Genomic DNA, 21,597 nt, shown 5'->3' on the forward strand with positions numbered 1-21,597 from the left:
CAGATCTCAACAGATCTGAAACATCAAATAATCGAAGAGGTTAGACCACCAAACACTCCAACAGATGCGTAAGAACTCATATCGAGGAATGAGTCAAATATGTTAGTAACCATACCTTATTGGGTTAACAGAACGAGACGCTTGCGAGTTTTGAAACCAACCAGGCCCTTTTAGGTTTTGAAACAGGACCGTAACAAAAAGCGCCCACATTTTAAAACCACTTAATCAGTCCCTGATCAAGAACAAAACATAAAAAACATTTACCAAAACAGTTGGAAACCAACAGTACTAACAATGACACACATACAATACACCCGACGTCACAACAACACATCGACACCATGATTCCAGCGGACTAGATATGAGAAACCAAACCATAAAGCAAGACAAAAACCAAAAGCTCCAGCTTTGTGTAGCGTCGCAACCTCCTCTGCCTTTTCTACCACATCGATTGGAAACAGGCAGATCCGAACAAACATTAGCTAGAAACAGCAACTGGCAACGACATAATCAGACAAAATCAACGACGGAGAAAAAAAACATACAAAAGGCGATGAGCAACCCCAAAGTTGAAATGTGATGGTGATGCCGCCATGAAGGCCAAGCATACCATCACCTGCGTTGGATCTACATCTTCAATAAACAAGTTTGAGTGACTAAAGTCACAAAATAATAAAAGAGGAATGATACCTGAACATCTCATTTATACAACCAACAACTTGTTTGTTATTTTTTAATACTTGTTTACTAATTTCGATTTGCATGTTCTTCACAATGTTATATATGGTGTTGCATTAGTTGTCCAATTTTTGTTGTAAAAATAACATAGCTCATAATAATAAAAAAATAACTAATCCACTCAAATTGGCTTCGGGTAGAATTTAGACATTGGAGAAGAACACATTCCAAGATCTCAAGTCAACATCATCAAGTCAACCCAAGTAGATTTTCCATAAAATTGAAAGTGACACATATAATATTTCATCCATATTCAGTATCATTTCCCTTGACTCTTACGTTTAATAAAAACAATGATATATACTATACACGGAGGGAGAGCTACTTTAGGGTTGGGGTGGGCTACAATCCATCTAGAGAGAAAAATTCATAGATGTACCTTGACAAAAAACTGTTTTATTTAGTTGTTGAAATATGAATAACCTAAGAGAAGTTCCTACACTTAATTAAAAACCTTATAGAGTGATCATCATTCAAATTGCTTCGTTTTTAGAAGTTGATGAACGTGGATGAATTGGACAATTTGAAGAGGAAGATGAATATGGTTGTTGTTGCTTAATTTATTATGGAAAATAATGTAAGTAGAAATGGTGGTTTTACTATAAAATCTTTATACAAATTCGTGAACTTCTACTTTTATGAATTACCGAATGAACTTGATATGTTGACATGGAGGAAATTGATTAGTAAAAGGCAAACCATGACGTCAAGTTACCTCTATGTGATCCCTCGATCAGGTTGTTGCAAGGAATTATACAATATGTTACATGATCATCATATGGCATATGAAATATTTCATAAGAGGAATGATAAATGGACACAAATTTTCAAACACAATACAGACACCATGTTAGAATACGGTATTTTTTTGTTTTTTATTTGTCTTTTTCCTCTTTCTCTTTCTTCTCTCCCTCCCCACTGCTTCCTTTCTTTCATCTCCCACCACCACCAACCAACCGCTGCTCCTCTCTCCGGTCATCGCTCCAATTTCCGTTCATATCCCCACCTCTCAACCTTCTTCTAAGATCCATCTCACCCACCGCAACCACGGTCATCATTGTTCTCACCGCCGCCGCCTGAGCACTCGCCAGTCATAGTCTCTTCTCCTCCGATACTCTCAGATCTGACCACCACCGCCTCCAGCAACCATCACACACATCTCCTCCTTCGATAGTTTCATATCTGACCACCACCACCAGCGAGCTTGTTCACCATCGTCGCCGTCTCCTACAACAACAACCTCCTTCATCGTCATCCTTTCCACCTTGTTTCACCACCGCAATCGAACCTCTCATTTCCTTCGCCTTCACTGCAACTAGACCAAGGAGAGAGAGAAGTCAGGGAACCAGAAAGAAGAACAATGAAGGAGAGAAGAGAGTTACGCGTTCCTACTGCTGGAAAACTGGAAAATTGAGAGACGAAATTACGATTTTGTCCTTGCACTTTAATTACGATTACAATAATGCCATTGATGTCAATTTTATGTCTAAACTTATGTGTTTGTTTATCATTTCTCATTTCATAATCATCATATGACAAATTGTTTAAGAGAACTTCAGTTCGATTACTAGTCGAATAATTCTTTGGTGGATTGTACTTACCTTCAATCGAACGTCGGATTGCCATCCCCTTTTCTATGAAAAAACGGATTTTTTTTTTTAAAGATTTATATATAGTATATGATATATATGATTTAAATGTTTTTATAAATCGGTCCCCAAACAAAACAAATGAAACATACCAAAGAGTTAATTTTAATCATAGAAAATTGTTAGACGTCGTTAAAACTTATCTCACTATAATTTCAAGATAGTTGTTAGCGCAAGTGTATTTTTTTTCGTGATGTATTTTTATGTGTAAGTGCATATTTGATCAATGAGTTTTGTGTCGTCAACGTTACAGATCCAAATACATGAATATTCTGAAGATTTAAATATAATCATACATGTAGACATAAGTATTTTGTCGTTTTATGTTATTAACATAAATGTTGTTATTTTGTTCGCAAATTCATCATTTTTGTTTTTAACAAGTTTAGATTTGTATTATATTAATATACTCTATCAATTTAAATAAATAAATATCGTTTATTTTTATAATAAAAAAATAGCATCTCTCTGTTTTTTTTTGACAAGAAATAGCATCTCTCTTGATCATATCGTTTTTTTTTTTATAAGCAAGAGATGTAATATTGAATGGAGTACAAGGGGTACTCTAACCCATTACAACAATACAAAGATGATAGGGGGAGTTAACCCCATTACATAATAAGTTATAATTATTGACTACAGAGGCGTTCTAAAGGATTATCCAACCAGTTTGAGAATACAGAATCAGATGCCATATCCCTCTTGCTAATTAGCCAACTCCATGATAGAGCTTGGATTTTGGCCTTTAGATTTTTAAAATCAGCCACAGCCCCATGGAAAATTATAGCATTCCTCAACAGCCAAATGTTCCAAACTGTAGCTAGCCAAATCAAGAAGCGAGTTTTCCGGTATGCCTTTCCCTTCAACTGCTGTCCATGTTGTAGAAAGTGTTCTATGCCAACAATGTCTTCATGAATAATGATTCCCATCCATTCATGTATCTCTTTCCATAACTCAGCAGATTGCCTACAAGAAAAGAATAAATGAGAGCTTGATTCTACATGTTCTGAGCAGAATACGCAAGTAGCGTTTTGTGAATCATCGAGAATTCCTCGATGCATAAGTGTTGATTTGGTTGGGAGTCTGTCCAAGAAAAGTCTCCACCCAAACATGTTGATCTTTGATGGGGCACCACTCTTCCACAGTTTGTTAATCGCTTTCTTTTGGCTTACTTCTGGTGAAGAAGAAGATGCAGACTTCTGCAGAATTTCATAACATGTTTTGACTGAAAAACCTGTGATTTTGTTTGGAATCCAACTCCACGAATCTGCAAACTCCTTCGATGGTGTTATTCCTTGTAGCACTGCTTTCATATCTGTTAATTCTTGCACAACTGTTATATCATTATTGACAGCCCAGCTCAAATTCCACCTCCATGATGTGTTTTGCCAAATTCCATTGTCCGCAACCATTGAAGATTCTGCAGGTCTAGACAAATAAATTGATGGAAATAAACTGCAGAATGGTTCATTGCCTAACCATTTGTCCTTCCAAAAATCTATCTCCAATCCATTGCCCAAGTTACATTTAATGTTGTTTGGAAACCATGCTTCGCTCGCCATGTTTGTTGTGCCTGCAAGTAAAATGTCTTTCCACCAATTCGAGTCCTTTCTTCTTATCATAGGACCATCACGGCTGAGTACTTTACGAGCTAACGAACCATATTTGAATTTTAACAAATCATACCACAATGCATTTTTGTCTATAAGACACCGCCACTTCCATTTGTTCAAAAGAGAAATATTGAAAAGTTCCAAGTCTTTGACACCTAACCCACCTTTATTCTTTGGCAGACATACTTGTTTCCAACTTACCCAACATGTTTTATGTTGTTCTGAGCACCCTCCCCACAAGAACATTCTTTGTATTTTAATCAATTCATTCAGGATTTTTTTCGGTGCTTTGAAGAAGGCGAAGTAGTATAGAGGTAGACTACTTAAAACTGAGTTGATGAGAGTTACTCTGCCTCCCACGGATAAACTCCTCCCATTCCATGATGATAGCTTCTTTTTCATTGCATCTACAACCGGCTTCCAAGTATCACAACGCCGCGGATTTGCCCCAACAGGTAGACCAAGGAAGCGAAACGGGAATTTATCAACACTGCAAGAGAGGAAGGCAGATGCAGCATTAAGGAATTGATCTTCAAGGTTAGTTCCATACAACTTGCTCTTGTAGAAATTGACTTTTAGTCCTGATACTAATTCAAAGCCTCTGAGAATCGACTTCAAGCTCCATAAGTTTTCCCACGAACCTTCACCCAAAAGTATGGTATCATCTGCGTATTGTAATATATGGTGTAGTTGTAACGCCCGTCGTAATTATTTAACTATTTTGATGAGTTTTAACATATATTTATATGATTTATGAATTTAAGTAGTTTACATGATTTATAGGTAAATTGTGTGATTTTCAAGATTGATGTGAAGTATGTGATTTTGTGAAGTTATAATGTTGGTGTGACTTATTTTATTATTAAATAAAATAAGATATGAAAATAAAATAAAAATATTAGAATTTGGGCTGTGATGTGAAAAGAGCATTTTTAGAGGTGTAAAGAGAAATTAGAGTGAGGTTATAAATAGAAGGAGTTAGATTGAGAAAAGTTTTTAGGCAGAACGTACGTTTTTAGATAAAAGGGAGAAAAAGTCAGAAAGAGAGAAGAACAAGAGGAGACTATCGATTTTCTTCAATTACCAGGTAAGGGTGAGACTATCTTTCACTAATATTAAGTCTGTAGATCATTAGATTGCATCTAACATGTTTTAGGATGAGTTTGTGAGATTATGAGAAATTAGAGTTTGAGTGAGAATTGATGATTAGATGATGGAAAACTGCTGAATTGATGTATGGGGGAGTCTCTATTCACCATAAGGGTTGTATGAACATATGTGTAGTGAAGGGCATTTGTTTTCCATTTTTGTTTACGATCTATTGATAAATTCATGTTAAATTCGTGTTCTAATTTTATTGCTGTGATTTTGATATATTCTTGTCTCTAAATTCATTATTTTCTTGTGCTAAATTCGTCGGTGATTCATGATTATGTTATGTTTGATTTATTAGTAACTGATTGAGAATTATTAGATTCTTGTTCGCTGAATCCTGTTTGTTTTTAGTCGTTTGTTGGTTTCCGAAATATGTGAATGAATTCCATCTTATATTTTGTTTTTAGTAATTGAATTCGATCTTATGTTTTTGTTGTACACTTAACCGGCTTGATGGAGATCGTATGTTTTTTTTGTTCCATCGCAAATCCAGCATGTGAAATAATTGATCAAAAGGATAACCTAGTAGGCAATAGTGCATATGCTAATGGTATTAAATTCAAGACTACCCTTTTTGGTTATAACATGAAACTCTAGTAAGTTAAGTATTTTTGGTTCGTTTTTTTTATATAACTTAAATTGAAAAGATAAGGGTTTTAAACAATTTTTTTCTATGCCTATATGTGTGTTTCAATTGGCTTCCATGTGACCTTTACATGATTTGAATTAGTTTAATAAATTGATTTCAACTAGTCTCTCTTAATTGCACGTTATTGATTCTTTAGGCATTGGACATCCTTGCTTTCGGTTTTAGTTTCCAAATATTGTTCTCCTTTGCATAATTTTATGGATCATATCCTGACTAAATTTTGCGTCCATGAATCTAGATAATTCAGTTTGGCTTGCTTTTAAGATATCAATTTTTCATCTAGATTGTGAACATATCACAAACACGTACGTTGATATGTGAAGGATTACTACTATATTAGCTAAATAATGAGTGTATTTGGTTCATTTGATCTCTTGAGTAGTAAAGCTTAGAGTATAAGTTTTATTATATTAAAAGGAAGTGTCAAGGTTGTTGTTACTTTAATACTATAATATTAATAGAGGATCTAGAACTGTTCTTTGTGTGCTTTATTTAACAAAGTGTAATTGATGAATTATTTGACTATGTGTGATTCAAAGAAAGGTCTTATATAAAGATGTGTTATTTGGAAGATGTGTGATTTAAAAATGTGTTATTTATGATGCTTAAGTTGATGTGATGTTTAAGATGTTGATGTTTATCGTTTGATGCTGTTGACCATTAATGTCATAAGTTGTAAGTGTCGGTCTAAGTTGTGAAGTCGTAAGAAGTTGTCCAAATTATTGGATATAAGTTGTTTAAGAAGTTCAAGATGTCTAAGTTGTAGGAGTTGAGTCCATTGCATACTCATTAAAGTTGGGGGCTTTAGGCCCGGCAGCCTTTGTGCTCATTAAAGTTGGGGGCTTTAGGCCCGGCAGCCCTTGTGCTCATTAAAGTTGGGGGCTTTAGGCCCGGCAGCCTTTGTGCTCATTAAAGTTGGGGGCTTTAGGCCCGGCAGCCCTTGTGCTCATTAAAGTTGGGGGCTTTAGGCCCGGCAGCCTTTGTGCTCATTAAAGTTGGGGGCTTTAGGCCCGGCAGCCTTTGTGCTCATTAAAGTTGGGGGCTTTAGGCCCGGCAGCCTTTGTGCTCACATGTCGAGAGCCTAATTACGCTCATTTACGTTGCTGATTGGTACCACATGCATTTGCATATCAAGAAGTTTCACGATGGTTTAAAGTTGTTAAGTTGTTAAGTTGATAAGAGTTGCATTGTCAAGTTGAGTCGTGTTGTCGAGTCAAGTGTTAAGTTGAACATGATATTTAATGATGATGATATATGATGATGGTATTTGATTATGTAATGATAATATGCTAAATGATAAATGTTTGTTATGTTAATAATGTTTTATGTTGCTAAATGCATTTTAATGAATTACATGCTTAATTTATTGACTGTGAAATCTCACCCCTTCTGCTTGAAAATGTTGCCCTTCATATGGGTAACTTGCAGGTAAAAAAAGACTAGAGGCGTACGTGAGTGGACTCCTCACATTTTGTCTAGGTGCTCTGATACGTAACGGGATGGGGGCTTGCTTTTACTTCTGTTCCTTACGTGTCTTTATGAACTTTTTATGAATAAATGTCGAACTAAAATTATAAGATTTCAGATGAGGCCTGCGTGCCAAGACTTTTAGTATGTTGAACTATTTTCCGCTGCATGATTTTAGATTTTTGATGTTAAATATTGAGAGATAATTCTTATTATCCATTTTATGATTTTCAAGAAGTATGTGACATTCCGTTATGATTTAAAATACTCTGATTTAAATGAAATTTTTAAGTTGGGAAAAACGGGGTGTTACAATTGGTATCAGAGCAGGTCGGTCCGTCCGGCCAAGTAGTGAGTCGAGTTGTGTCTTTAGCAGTTGGAATACCATTATTATGTTATTCTAATTGTTGTGTGTTGTGCAGAGAAGAGACCTGGAGGCTGCGAATTTTATCTGTTATAAGAGGACTAGAATGGCTGGAAGAAATGATGCTGCGATTGCTGCTGCTTTGGAAGTTGTAGCCCAAGCTGTGGGACAACATCCAAATGCTGGTGCTGGTGCGAATGCTGATGTGAGAATGTTGGAGACCTTTCTGAGAAATCATCCTCCTACTTTCAAAGGAAGGTACGACCCTGATGGAGCACAGACGTGGCTCAAAGAGCTTGAAAGAATTTTCAGAGTTATGCAATGTACTGATGATCAGAAGGTGCGTTTTGGAACGCATATGCTGGCTGAGGAAGCTGATGACTGGTGGGTGAGCCTCCAACCTACCCTAGAGCAGGATGATGCAGTTATTACTTGGGCTGTGTTTAAGAGAGAGTTCCTAAACAGATATTTTCCTGAAGATGTTCGCGGAAGAAAAGAGATCGAGTTCCTTGAGCTGAAGCAAGGAAACATGTCGGTGACAGAGTATGCTGCAAAGTTTGTGGAGCTGGCTCAGTTCTATCCACACTATACTGGGGACAATGCTGAGTTCTCTAAGTGTATCAAGTTTGAGAATGGTTTGCGTGCTGATATTAAGCGAGCCATTGGTTACCAACAGATCCGTGACTTTTCTGCTTTGGTGAGCAGATGCAGAATCTATGAAGATGATAGCAAAGCTCATTATAAGATTATGAGTGAGAAGAGGGGTAAGGGCCAGCAAAGTCGTCCAAAGCCTTACAGTGCTCCTGCTGACAAAGGAAAAGGAAGAGCTAATGATGAAAGAAGGTCAAATAAGAAAGATGCTGGTGCGGAGATTGTTTGTTTCACTTGCGGCGAGAAAGGCCATAAGAGTAATGTTTGCACTAAGGATATTAAACGATGCTTTCGTTGTGGTAGTAAAGGACATACACTTGCAGAGTGTAAGCATGGAGACGTTGTGTGCTTTAACTGCAATGAAGAGGGTCATATTGGGTCTCAATGCAAGAATCCGAAGAAGGCTCAGACCAGAGGGAAAGTGTTTGCTTTATCTGGTACTCAGACGGAGAGTGAGAATCGTTGATCTGAGGTAAATTTTCGAGGACGAAAATTCTTTAAGTTGGGGAGAGTTGTAACGCCCGTCGTAATTATTTAACTATTTTGATGAGTTTTAACATATATTTATATGATTTATATGATTTATGAATTTAAGTAGTTTACATGATTTATAGGTAAATTGTGTGATTTTCAAGATTGATGTGAAGTATGTGATTTTGTGAAGTTATAATGTTGGTGTGACTTATTTTATTATTAAATAAAATAAGATATGAAAATAAAATAAAAATATTAGAATTTGGGCTGTGATGTGAAAAGAGCATTTTTAGAGGTGTAAAGAGAAATTAGAGTGAGGTTATAAATAGAAGGAGTTAGATTGAGAAAAGTTTTTAGGCAGAACGTACGTTTTTAGATAAAAGGGAGAAAAAGTCAGAAAGAGAGAAGAACAAGAGGAGACTATCGATTTTCTTCAATTACCAGGTAAGGGTGAGACTATCTTTCACTAATATTAAGTCTGTAGATCATTAGATTGCATCTAACATGTTTTAGGATGAGTTTGTGAGATTATGAGAAATTAGAGTTTGAGTGAGAATTGATGATTAGATGATGGAAAACTGCTGAATTGATGTATGGGGGAGTCTCTATTCACCATAAGGGTTGTATGAACATATGTGTAGTGAAGGGCATTTGTTTTCCATTTTTGTTTACGATCTATTGATAAATTCATGTTAAATTCGTGTTCTAATTTTATTGCTGTGATTTTGATATATTCTTGTCTCTAAATTCATTATTTTCTTGTGCTAAATTCGTCGGTGATTCATGATTATGTTATGTTTGATTTATTAGTAACTGATTGAGAATTATTAGATTCTTGTTCGCTGAATCCTGTTTGTTTTTAGTCGTTTGTTGGTTTCCGAAATATGTGAATGAATTCCATCTTATATTTTGTTTTTAGTAATTGAATTCGATCTTATGTTTTTGTTGTACACTTAACCGGCTTGATGGAGATCGTATGTTTTTTTTGTTCCATCGCAAATCCAGCATGTGAAATAATTGATCAAAAGGATAACCTAGTAGGCAATAGTGCATATGCTAATGGTATTAAATTCAAGACTACCCTTTTTGGTTATAACATGAAACTCTAGTAAGTTAAGTATTTTTGGTTCGTTTTTTTTATATAACTTAAATTGAAAAGATAAGGGTTTTAAACAATTTTTTTCTATGCCTATATGTGTGTTTCAATTGGCTTCCATGTGACCTTTACATGATTTGAATTAGTTTAATAAATTGATTTCAACTAGTCTCTCTTAATTGCACGTTATTGATTCTTTAGGCATTGGACATCCTTGCTTTCGGTTTTAGTTTCCAAATATTGTTCTCCTTTGCATAATTTTATGGATCATATCCTGACTAAATTTTGCGTCCATGAATCTAGATAATTCAGTTTGGCTTGCTTTTAAGATATCAATTTTTCATCTAGATTGTGAACATATCACAAACACGTACGTTGATATGTGAAGGATTACTACTATATTAGCTAAATAATGAGTGTATTTGGTTCATTTGATCTCTTGAGTAGTAAAGCTTAGAGTATAAGTTTTATTATATTAAAAGGAAGTGTCAAGGTTGTTGTTACTTTAATACTATAATATTAATAGAGGATCTAGAACTGTTCTTTGTGTGCTTTATTTAACAAAGTGTAATTGATGAATTATTTGACTATGTGTGATTCAAAGAAAGGTCTTATATAAAGATGTGTTATTTGGAAGATGTGTGATTTAAAAATGTGTTATTTATGATGCTTAAGTTGATGCGATGTTTAAGATGTTGATGTTTATCGTTTGATGCTGTTGACCATTAATGTCATAAGTTGTAAGTGTCGGTCTAAGTTGTGAAGTCGTAAGAAGTTGTCCAAATTATTGGATATAAGTTGTTTAAGAAGTTCAAGATGTCTAAGTTGTAGGAGTTGAGTCCATTGCATACTCATTAAAGTTGGGGGCTTTAGGCCCGGCAGCCTTTGTGCTCATTAAAGTTGGGGGCTTTAGGCCCGGCAGCCCTTGTGCTCATTAAAGTTGGGGGCTTTAGGCCCGGCAGCCTTTGTGCTCATTAAAGTTGGGGGCTTTAGGCCCGGCAGCCTTTGTGCTCATTAAAGTTGGGGGCTTTAGGCCCGGCAGCCTTTGTGCTCATTAAAGTTGGGGGCTTTAGGCCCGGCAGCCTTTGTGCTCACATGTCGAGAGCCTAATTACGCTCATTTACGTTGCTGATTGGTACCACATGCATTTGCATATCAAGAAGTTTCACGATGGTTTAAAGTTGTTAAGTTGTTAAGTTGATAAGAGTTGCATTGTCAAGTTGAGTCGTGTTGTCGAGTCAAGTGTTAAGTTGAACATGATATTTAATGATGATGATATATGATGATGGTATTTGATTATGTAATGATAATATGCTAAATGATAAATGTTTGTTATGTTAATAATGTTTTATGTTGCTAAATGCATTTTAATGAATTACATGCTTAATTTATTGACTGTGAAATCTCACCCCTTCTGCTTGAAAATGTTGCCCTTCATATGGGTAACTTGCAGGTAAAAAAAGACTAGAGGCGTACGTGAGTGGACTCCTCACATTTTGTCTAGGTGCTCTGATACGTAACGGGATGGGGGCTTGCTTTTACTTCTGTTCCTTACGTGTCTTTATGAACTTTTTATGAATAAATGTCGAACTAAAATTATAAGATTTCAGATGAGGCCTGCGTGCCAAGACTTTTAGTATGTTGAACTATTTTCCGCTGCATGATTTTAGATTTTTGATGTTAAATATTGAGAGATAATTCTTATTATCCATTTTATGATTTTCAAGAAGTATGTGACATTCCGTTATGATTTAAAATACTCTGATTTAAATGAAATTTTTAAGTTGGGAAAAACGGGGTGTTACATTGTTGATCATTACTCACCATATAACCTTTAAAACAACCACTTCGGATGGCATTATTTACAAGACCTGTGAGACCTTCAGTAGCTATAATAAACAAGAATGGAGAAAGCAGGTCTCCTTGCCTTAATCCTTTGCTCACCTCAAAATCTTCTGTCGGGCTTCCATTCACCAGAACCGACATTGAGCTTGAGAAGACGCAAGCCCTCATCCATTTAATCCATTTCTCATGGAACCCCATCCGATTGAGCATATATTCCAGATATTTCCAACTGACAGAATCAAATGCTTTTTCGAAATCTACCTTTAGAAACATGCACTTATCTTGCCTTTTCTTAATTAGATCAATTAACTCATTCAGCATAACCACTCCATCTAAAATTTGTCTGCCTGGAATGAATGCTGTTTGGCAAGGCGAAATGACTTTTCCCAGCACCTGCTTCAGTCGAGCAGCAAGTATTTTGGATAGTATCTTGTAAAGGCTACCAATTAAGCAGATTGACCTGTATTCAGAGAGGGTTTGAGGATGATTGTTCTTTGGGATCAGCGCCAAGAAAGATGTTGTGATTCCTTTTGGCAGAATTGCATTTTGATGGAATTCTCCAATGAATGATGACACGTCTTGTTTCAATAAATCCCATTCTTTTTTGATAAAATTGAAATTGAAGCCGTCAGGGCCAGGACTTTTGTTGCCATCGCTGTTCCAGATTACTTCCTTTATCTCCTCCTCAGAAAATGGAGCCAGCAAAAATTCATTGTCTTCTTCAGAGATGGATTTGAATGGTACTCCACTCAAAACTGGTCTGTTAAATTCTTTTTCTGCAAACAGATCCGAAAAGTGGATTTTTACCTCTTCACATTCTCAACGCCTTCCACCCATGTATCTCCTTTCTTGAATGAAACCAGTTGATTCTTTCTCCTTCTTTGTTGTAGACTCGCGTGAAAAAATCTTGTGTTGGCGTCCCCCTCCAAGATCCATTTATGCCTTGATTTTTGTCTAATTAAGCTTTCTTTGTGTCTAACTTGCTGCCAAAATTGAGCTTGTAATTCTTTCCTCTGTTGTATATCAGGTACAGCCCCCTCCCCCACCATACTATCAAGTTCATTCAGTCCTTTGACAGTGTTATCAATTGATAAATCAACCCATCCGAACACCTCTTTGTTCCACACTCTAAGCTTCTCTTTTAGTAATTTCATTTTTTCCTTAATAACATAAGCTTTCTTTCCATTCACATCAAACGAATTCCAACATTCTTTCACGAACGGACTGAACCTATTATCATCAAGCCAACAATTGTTGAAGCGGAATGGTTTAGGGCCCCAATTTTCAACGTTGCAATCCAACCATATCGGACAATGATCAGAGATATCTCTATCACCAACCCATTGATTTGTCACTCCCCACTCTTCAATGATTCCCTCCGTGATAAGAAATCTGTCCAATCTGCTTTTTGACTTTCCATCTGAACTAAACCAAGTAAATTTTTTCCCCAGTACAGGGACATCTATCAGCTCCATATCTTTTATGAATTCAGCAAACTCCTCCATTTCCTGGTTGCGGTTGTGAGACATTGTTCCTTTTCTTTCTCTATTTGTTAATATAGCATTGAAATCTCCTCATAAGTACGTCCAATCTTTGAATCGTTAATGTTATTCATCGCCATTCCATTCGCCGACTAAATATACTCAAAATCACCATATGCCAAAGCATGTGTTGAATCGTTTTCAACTTACATCCTATGTAGCGGATAATGTTCATAACAAGATGTTGGAAGAACCATAGATATTTTGATGCAATTTTTATTTAGAAACGACAATATCTAACAAGGAAAATAAATAAGACCTCCAAAAACTACAAGGCTTTTGGTAAAAAAAAAAAAAAACTCATAAAAAGAAACTCAGGTTAAGTGCAAAAGAAGAAAAAAAATTATCATAAGACTTTTTTTTTGGTGGTGTCCAGGGTTCAACTTGCATATATTTTAATTGGGTGGAATGAATATTTACTTATCTTTCAGTCGAATTTTGAGTTAGTAAAATCATTTTCCTCTTTAATTGGAAGGTCAACAAAAAAGATAGAATACAAGTACAAGTGATATTCTTAAAAAAAAGTATAAATGATATAATAAAATCCAAATACTGTTTTAATATAAACAAAAAATTAAATATATTCGATTCAAATTTAAATCAAATAAATTTAACTTTTTGTGTACATTTAAGATATTAATTTAATTTGTATATACTATCGGTGTACAGTTGTTTTACACATACATCTAATAATATGTTGTTGTCATATTAATTACTTCATGAATATGAAAATGGGAAATGCTAACAAAGTACCCAAAGACGAAACTTTTATTTGGAAAATGTGCATTCATTATATTGAAATTTTAAAAGGAAACATTTTCTACATAAAATTTACAAATAATATATTTTCTCTTTTGATTTCTTAACAAATACCTTTAGAACACTTGTTAACATAACCCAATGAAAATATATGACAACACCCTTATTAAATACATGTGTAATACAATTGTACACACTAATTAAACTTTTAAGATAGGAGGGGTGTCTTTATACTTAAGCATCATTTCAATTGGAATATGTATCTTCTTTGGCAAAAAAGTTTGTTTTACAACTTACAAAAGTAGCGATGTCCCAAATTATAAAAAAAAAAAAAAAAAAAAAAAAAAAAAAAAAAACAAGGGTCCTCCTATTCCTCAGCTTTTCTGGTACAAACTGGAAATTCATCTGATAAGAGGCTTGTGAATTATTAACGACATGAAAACGACATGACAGACAATGAAAATTCATAAGATCAGATTTCTTTGCTATATCCATGGGTTATCGATCCCCCTTTATTTGTTTCCCTTTCTCCGGTCAAACTAAATGATAAAAATAAAATCATTGAATTTATTGATTTCATCCTTAAAACAATGTGATTAGAGAAGTTAGAATTTGCTCCATCAAAAATAAAAACATTTAGATAAATGATGTTTATACCACTATATTTTGTTATAATTTTTTCATACTTTCATTGTATTTTTATTCTCTTTTCATTGCTTTACTTTTTGTGCCAATACCTACATTTCAAATAGATTTGTGTTATTTGAATATTAATTTATATGACAATTTTTAAGATAATCAAAATTTTACAAAGAAAACGAGGTCTTTGCACAAAAACTAAAACAATAGAGAGAGAAAGTAAAAACATAATATAAATATAAGAGAGAATGTTGTCACAAATTGTCAAAAAATGGTTGTTCAACTTCAAATATCATTACCTCAAAAATTTAATTAGAATTAGAAATATTCAGAAAGAACCTTTCCCAGACATTTCTTTCTAGGGTAATCTTGTATGCTTATTAATTTCTTCTAAGTGAATGTATGGATTTATAATAATCTTCTGGTTAACAAGTAATACCATGAGTATAAAAAGACTGCAGAGACTTCCCTCAAAAAAAAAAAAAAGACTGCAGAGATATCATGGGTGGTGTGGGTTTAGAACCTGTAGTATCCAACTTCTCATAATGTGTGTGAGTTTTTCCATTGACACTTTAGAAATGAAATAATAGTTATAAAGTTGGATCTGGGCGAGAGTACTAATTTTCAAATGGTGTACCACAAGTGCTTCATATTTTTATCTGATGATTCATCGATCAGGATCAATAGTAGTTAGGAAAATCAAGTATAGAGACCCAAGCCTCTAATTCTCAAATCTGTTATGCAGATCAATAAAAGAGTCTAAACGAATCCGTACCAAGAAAAATAATAATACAAACGAGTCGTTTTTTTGTTACAATACAAATGAGTCGTTTGGACATGAATGTTGTAAGAGAATCTTTAATGGTTTATTTTGTAAATAATTCATTTTAGATTTTATAGACCACTGATTGGTGGCCCAAAATGCTAGGTCATACGTATGTAATTCATATTAGTTCAATGGTAAACAATTATGCAACTCTTAAACAACTCAAATTTTTTATTTCTACTAAATGGTGTTTCAAATTTCAATATTGATTGATTACTGACCTAGTTTATTGTCTCACATCACATATATCAATCTATAATTTTGACTTTTAATATTTTTAATTATATTTTTTTGGAAATAATATCTTTAATTACATATTAGCAAAAAATTTATTTTAAAATATTTATCGAAATAAATCAACAAAGTCTTATATGCTACAATTTATCTTATTATATTATTAAAAAAATATGGTTAAAGTATGTTATATAAAGTACATGTAGTCAAACAAAATCAATCGTTTTAAAACCGAGGGAGCAATTTTGTTGGTTTTGTTTAAGACACTTCAACAATTAATTGACACATATACATAGGATTAATATTAATAAGGTCAAAATCCTACATCATTATAAGAACATTTTACCCAACTTCTACGAAGAACTACAAAGATGGCTCACAATCACTTGTTCAAAAGCTGGACTAAATTAAGATTAAAAGGTTGTTCTATAATATTAATAAGGTATTAATTTTATTTTTTGTGATACTTACACAGTACTAATTGTACTCTCATTTTTTTTAACTATTCTAACTTCTTTTTCACATGCTATGCTATTGAAAGGTGATTTTGTAATGCTTCCGTGTAAAAAAAAAAAAATTATATTTTTATTCATGTATTGTTCTCTGAACTAACTCATAATATGTGGAACAATGGGATAAAAAGAAGTAAGAATATATGCTTAAAACAATGACTTGAAATAAGTTCTAAATGTTACAATTTAGTGGATTGTCTCTTAGGACATTTTATGTTAGATTTCAGGTTTCATCTTGAGCCACTACACTTTTTCTTTTCGTGTGCGTATAAGACTATGTATTGGCAACATAAAAAAAGCGACTTAAAAGAAGAAAATCCTCAAATTAATGTGCCAAAAAAAAACCATATATAAATTCCTATTTTTATTCACTCGTTTAATGATGCAAAGCTTTTTTACACATGTAGTATCTAATTAAATCTACGATAGTGCCACTTTTATATGTAGTTTTTGAAATATCTTCATAAATAATTATGTGACATGATTTAAATTTAATTAGATGCATACGTAAAATAAGATGCATAAAAATTAAATCATTAAAAAGACTCTTAATTTGAGTGTATGACAATTTTTTGAATAACCATGAATTTACTAACAAGATATTGACAAAAAAAAAACATAATGTAAGTATGCAGTCCTTCCTTAAAATAAAAAAAAGTTGCTATCCTGTCAAACATCTCCTCACCACCAGCACTGTCGTACTGAAACTTGTTTCATCCCGTTCATAAACTAGCCAACAAGTAGCAACTACATCTCCATCTCCATGAGTTCATGAATTCTATATAATTAACTAATCAAGTGAAGTGTAATTTTCTTTTGATGTAGATCTACAATAATAGAAAAAATAACAAGTAAAACATTTGTATGAAATAATCTTATAAATAATTTGAGTGTTAATTATTTGCCATAGATACATATAGAATTTGTTTAATGAAATGATTTTAGTTTGTCCCGTAAATATAATTTGCATGATTAAAAGTTTCATACTTTCTAAAAAAAAAGTTTCATAGACATTGGGATATGTTGGGATATGAATTGTATGTGTAAGTAGGGATGAGAATAGGCCAGACCGGCCTACAGGGGCCTACGGTCTAGCCTACGACAGGCCAGGCCAGACAAAACTTTTTTCTAAAATAGAAAAGACCTAAGCTTTTTTTAAAGTCTATTTAGCTTAAAAGGTCAGGTCATAGACCTCTCAAAAAGCCTCTTAAACCTATTAGGCAGGCCTATTTAAGTAATATGAATAATATTATTTATCATCATATTATATTTTGTACTTTGAATTAAAATATAAATTTGTAAACTTGTTCAATAATTTAAGTTTTATTAGTTTACATTATTTTTTTGCATATATAAATGTATTATTATAAACTAGAATATAAATATGATACAATATATAGTCGAATTCCCTAAAACCTCATGTTGATTATCAAAATAGAGTTTAATCTAATTGAACTATTAGTTTGTTAGTCCATTTAAACTTAGATCACATTGCTTATTTAAAGATGTTCATAAAATATAGGCTTTTAAACAGGCTAGCAGGCCTTTCAGAAGGCTAGGCTCAGGCCTAAAAAGTAGGCCTATGACAGGCCGCAGGCCAGACTTGGGCTTTAGAAAAATATGACAGGCTAGACTTAGGCCTTACAAAGCCTAGCTTGGCCTAGCCTATTCCCATCCCTATGTGTAAGCTTCAGTATTAAGCTCATAAAAAAAATTGAGTTTAGTTTTATTTGAATTGAAATAACGTATAGTGAGTATTCCAACTCAATTCAACAAAGTGACATAAGCCACCAAAAAGCAAAACCAAATAAAGGAAATAGGAACCACAACAAATGAAATGGCAAAAAAAAAAAAAAACATAGGAGAAGACCTAGATAAGCAAATAAGTAAAAAATATAAATAAAAGCACGGTAAATATTTAATTAACACATAAGTAGATCTGACATTCGACTCGAAAAAAGACCATGAAAACCTATAAGCCTCGTCAAACCACCATTTTTAAGAAGAAGAAAAAAAATCGACATAGTTCATTATTTGCTCACATATGACCCCCTTATTGAAGAACATAACATGATTATACAACGTTTAGATCACCCATGCTATTGAATGCCAACCTTTGCCAAAACTCAAAAGAGCACAAAATCGATAACAGGATGAACGTTTGATAGAACAACTAGCTTCTACCCAAAATCCCCGAACACACTACACCAAATACTAAGAGCAAGGTTGCAAACAAAAAACAAATGACTTTTTAACTCCTTAAAATTAACGAGCCACATAACAAACATCTATTTTCAGTAGAGCAATGCTATTTATCAAGAAAAAAAAACATCAAGAATTCTTCAAGAATAAAGAGTAGCAAATCACAATGCACTATTTGCCACAATTCAAGGAGGTGTGGCTAAAAAATAGGAAGTGGACAAATAAATCATGCAATTAAAACTTGCCACATGTGTCTTGAAAAATTCTTGATGCTATTTTTCTAGATAAATAGCATTTTCCTTTTCAGTATATTGAGGTTTTCCTTACCAAGCAAGAGATTCCAACAAGCCATAGCCTTATTAAGCAATGATTGTCATGAGAAGTCAATAACGTCAATTGTAATTTGCAGCTCAAATGGTGATGGTCCGACACTGTAGGAACCTTAGTAGATAACGACAGTCTCAGTGGATAGAATATTGACTGTTGGCATCTTTCACCCAAAGACCAAGAATTTGTGGTTAGACATGGATACATAATCTAACTAGACCCCCGAATATGACATCAATTCCCCTTCCTTAACAAAAAAATGACATCGTTGGTTAATGTCTCAAGACCACCTCTACCTTACCTAATGACATGTTTTACCAATCAAAGAATTTTGTTAATCTAGCTAAAGAAATTTTTTGAGAAACCAACCACACTTTAGTGTCTCCCTAACCCATGTACCATACCAAAAAAATGTATATAAATTTAAACCATTCCCTAATAGGAACCAACCATAATCAAAATCCACCATAAACCCTTACAATAATAATAATTTCCACCAAACGGAGAAAACATGAAAATATGGCAAGGACAACTACCATGAGGAGATGTCGTAACTTGATTACCATATCTAGAGATTAGAATCTCCGGCCTTATAACCAATGAGGATTCTCTCTAGATCTATTTTCCAAAAGAACGAGATTGAAAATCCACATATGCTACATTCTAAGATCTCCTTTAAATGCACCCCCAACAAAATCGCCTTTTAATCCATGATATAGGTTTATGAACCTTGACTAACATCTTTATGAACAAAAGATTAAAAAAAAATAGGAATAAATTGTTGAGCACAAAGTCAAGGAGAACAATTCCTACACCCAAAAGACAAACAATTTGTTGCTCAAAGGCCCTAGCGTCTTGTCAAGGGTTTTGAGCAACAACTCCCACGTTTATAACCTTTAACGATTTTCCTCAATTGAAAGACCCACATATTACAAAGGGAAAAGTCTTACCTTATATGGTGCAAAATTAAACACTATCATGTCCAAAAAGGGGTCCCTTGACGATCATCCAAGTAGTTGAACTTTTTGTGTAATAAAATTGCAAATCTGAAAAAAGATCGAAGTAGCAAAGAATCACCATAATTGACCACAAGTTCTCCACACTAGCCTCTATGATAAACAAAGTATTGTCGTATACTATAAATGAAACACAACCCTAACATTTTGATAGTCTTTAAATTTGCAACTCATTTTGACAGAGAGTCGTTAAATTTGTTTAGATCGACCCACCTACGTGATTATACTGCAAAGACCTAAAGCTACTATTAAAAAATGAAACATATAAAAAAATCCCCTTAATAAAGACCCCTGTGATAACTCATGATCTTCCGTGGAGCTCCCAATAATTAGAACCAACAAGCTCCATAAAAAACACAAGATCAAACCCAAGATCTCTGTTTATCAACAACATTAAACCTCTTCGATTTTTTGAAGAGAAAATTGAGCAAACAATTAGATGGTTTTGGACAAAAAGAGAACTTGGAAAGCAATGAGGTTGGTCCCCAATCGGGTCAGTGAAGTGGAAAGAGAAGTAGGGCAAAACTTTCTTCCAACCACTTTATCGAGGATGTCTTGAAAACCATGACATATCTATTACTCCCTCCGTCCCTTAATGTAACCCCCCTTTGCATTTTTCACATTTCTTAAGAAAAGTTGTCAGTGTAATTAATGTGTCTGTTATGTGTATTAATATTACTAAATTGTCCTTTGTTTGTATGTGTATTAAATTTGACTATTCATATTTCAAGACAAGTTAGAATTATTAATTAGGGGTATGTTTAGGAAAAAAGTAATAAATGCATCTAGTAATTTGAAAAGGGGGTTACATTTAGGGACAAAAATAAAATCAAATGGGTGGTTACATTAAGGGACGGAGAGAGTATCTCAAGCAGACTTTCCAAATCTAGCGGTTGCCTTCTCATCTCCTCCTCTAAATCCATTATTTTCAATAATTTTAGTAGTTGTTGGTAACCAAATTAAATATATTTTTCTATAGAGGTTACTCCCTCCGTCCCGTTTTAAATGACCTAATTTTAAAAAGTATGCTATGCATATAACATGCTTTGAGCTCATTTTTCTATTAATATATAAATACAAAATATAGCATATAAGATCTTATTGGATTCGTCACGATGAATTTTTTCAAAATATCAAATTTTCATACTTTTTTTCTAATAGATTATTAAAGATATTCAAGTTCAAAATTGTGCATTGGCATACGTGACAGGGTCAACTAGGTCATATAATATGGGACGGAGGGAGTATAAAACAAATTTAAAATGTTCATATTTATTATAACAATAAGGCTTAAATAGGTTTTTGACGTAGAATTTGTACATGTCATATAACTATGTACACGTGAGTATATATAGGATCGTTTTCCACAGGGAGTTGCGTTATATCATAAGCGTTTTCACAATCTTTCACGTTAAGGTATCATTTATAAAATGTTTGTTTGTAACACTATATCCATAGATGACATAAAAGTAAAAACGAGAGGAGATCGAACTATTTCGCTTGCGGTATAAGATAACGAGCAAGCATAACAGTAGCAATCTCTCGATCGATTAATAGACTCTAGCTTTATAACCAATATTATTACAATCATTTCTACAACATCCTTCGTGTCCAAAGTGACATCGTTATTTCTAAGTTAGCGTTTAAACATTCGTGTCCAAATCCCTTAAACGATAACAAAGTCGATCGGATAACTTAATCGACCGTGTCCAGCCTGATTAAGTATCCGAAAGCATTAAAATCTTGATTAAAAGTAATTATCAACGGTTTACAAACTTGTCAAGAGTGATATAACATAAGATAGATTGTTATTCTAGTTCTAGATTCAAGAGTTTGTGTC

At 33.7% G+C, this 21,597-nt stretch overlaps 1 protein-coding gene across 1 annotated transcript; it reads left to right on the plus strand.

The window, feature by feature from the left end:
- Positions 1 to 7,244: 7,244 nt before the first annotated feature.
- LOC146942714 (uncharacterized) lies at positions 7,245 to 8,756 on the plus strand. The gene has a single exon (XM_085756748.1). It carries the CDS (start codon positions 7,742 to 7,744, stop codon positions 8,750 to 8,752), a length of 1,011 nt encoding a protein of 336 aa, XP_085612874.1. The 5' UTR covers positions 7,245 to 7,741; the 3' UTR covers positions 8,753 to 8,756.
- Positions 8,757 to 21,597: the final 12,841 nt, after the last annotated feature.

This window comes from Medicago sativa, chromosome 3 (genome assembly GCF_051527215.1).
Source record: "Medicago sativa cultivar Bolivia chromosome 3, Bolivia_mono, whole genome shotgun sequence".
NCBI lineage: Eukaryota > Viridiplantae > Streptophyta > Magnoliopsida > Fabales > Fabaceae > Medicago > Medicago sativa.